Source organism: Candida margitis, assembly GCF_024628925.1.
Source record: "Candida margitis strain CBS 14175 chromosome Unknown scaffold151, whole genome shotgun sequence".
Classification (NCBI taxonomy): Eukaryota; Fungi; Ascomycota; class Pichiomycetes; order Serinales; family Debaryomycetaceae; genus Lodderomyces; species Lodderomyces margitis.
The window spans coordinates 1-752 of record NW_026261811.1 but is presented as its reverse complement, the minus strand read 5'-3'; the positions used below and the strand labels follow the sequence as shown (position 1 = coordinate 752).

The following is a 752-nucleotide window of genomic DNA, read 5'->3' as shown; positions in this document are numbered from 1 at the left end:
TTGCATGACGGTGGTTGACATTGTCGTTACTTGTTGTTCCTTGTTACTTGTTACTTGATTTGTATTCTAGTTGTTAGCAATCAAGGAATTACAATTATGCAGCTCATTTATGTGATACAGAAACCCGGAACTCCTAGAACCTTGTATTGTAGAGTATGAATAGAATAAAAGTTGACCTTCTTGATCTATGGGTTTAGATGTAGTATGTATCTACAATACAACCAATTCAGAATACAACAATTAACAAGTGAATAGTGTCAGATACTGCCAATCAACAAAAGGTTTCTAAGGTTGACATTGATGGGTTCGTTACCAATCTTCAACAGTTATCACACGTATTTCTCTAACCCTGTAGGATTATGCGGTATGATATCACCAGACAACGCCTTGTTTTTTGTGGTGTCAATACTCTCATCAGCGACTGCAGCATCACATCTTTGGCTTGCTTTCTTTCCAACATTTCCATTATGATTTCCCCAAAATTGGGCTAGTAATATGATATGAGCAACAGTATGTCTACTCTGAAGAGGCGTGCCTTGTGGTTTAGCTGTGCAGCCTTTCTGTCTCCGCGAATCTTTTCGGGAGTCTTCCAATTGGCTTCCATAACAATCCCTGCTTTTATTCCTTGTTTGATGTTTCAGTACAACTCGTGTGCATCCACAGCTCTCTGTAATGGTTTTGAAGCGTCTCAAATTTAAATTCTCGTTTCTTTTCCTCAAGACCTCTCCACTTGGCAGTCCAGCATCTTTGGT

General features: G+C 39.2%; 1 protein-coding gene across 1 annotated transcript; it reads right to left on the bottom strand. All coding sequences in view use genetic code 12, as the record gives it.

Annotated features, from left to right (window-relative positions):
- Window positions 1-329: 329 nt before the first annotated feature.
- Window positions 330-752, bottom strand: CANMA_002802 (uncharacterized protein; the record flags this gene model as incomplete). Its single annotated transcript, XM_051814911.1, has 1 exon — window positions 330-752. A coding segment is annotated over one exon (423 nt), but the record flags the coding sequence as incomplete, so codon positions are not given.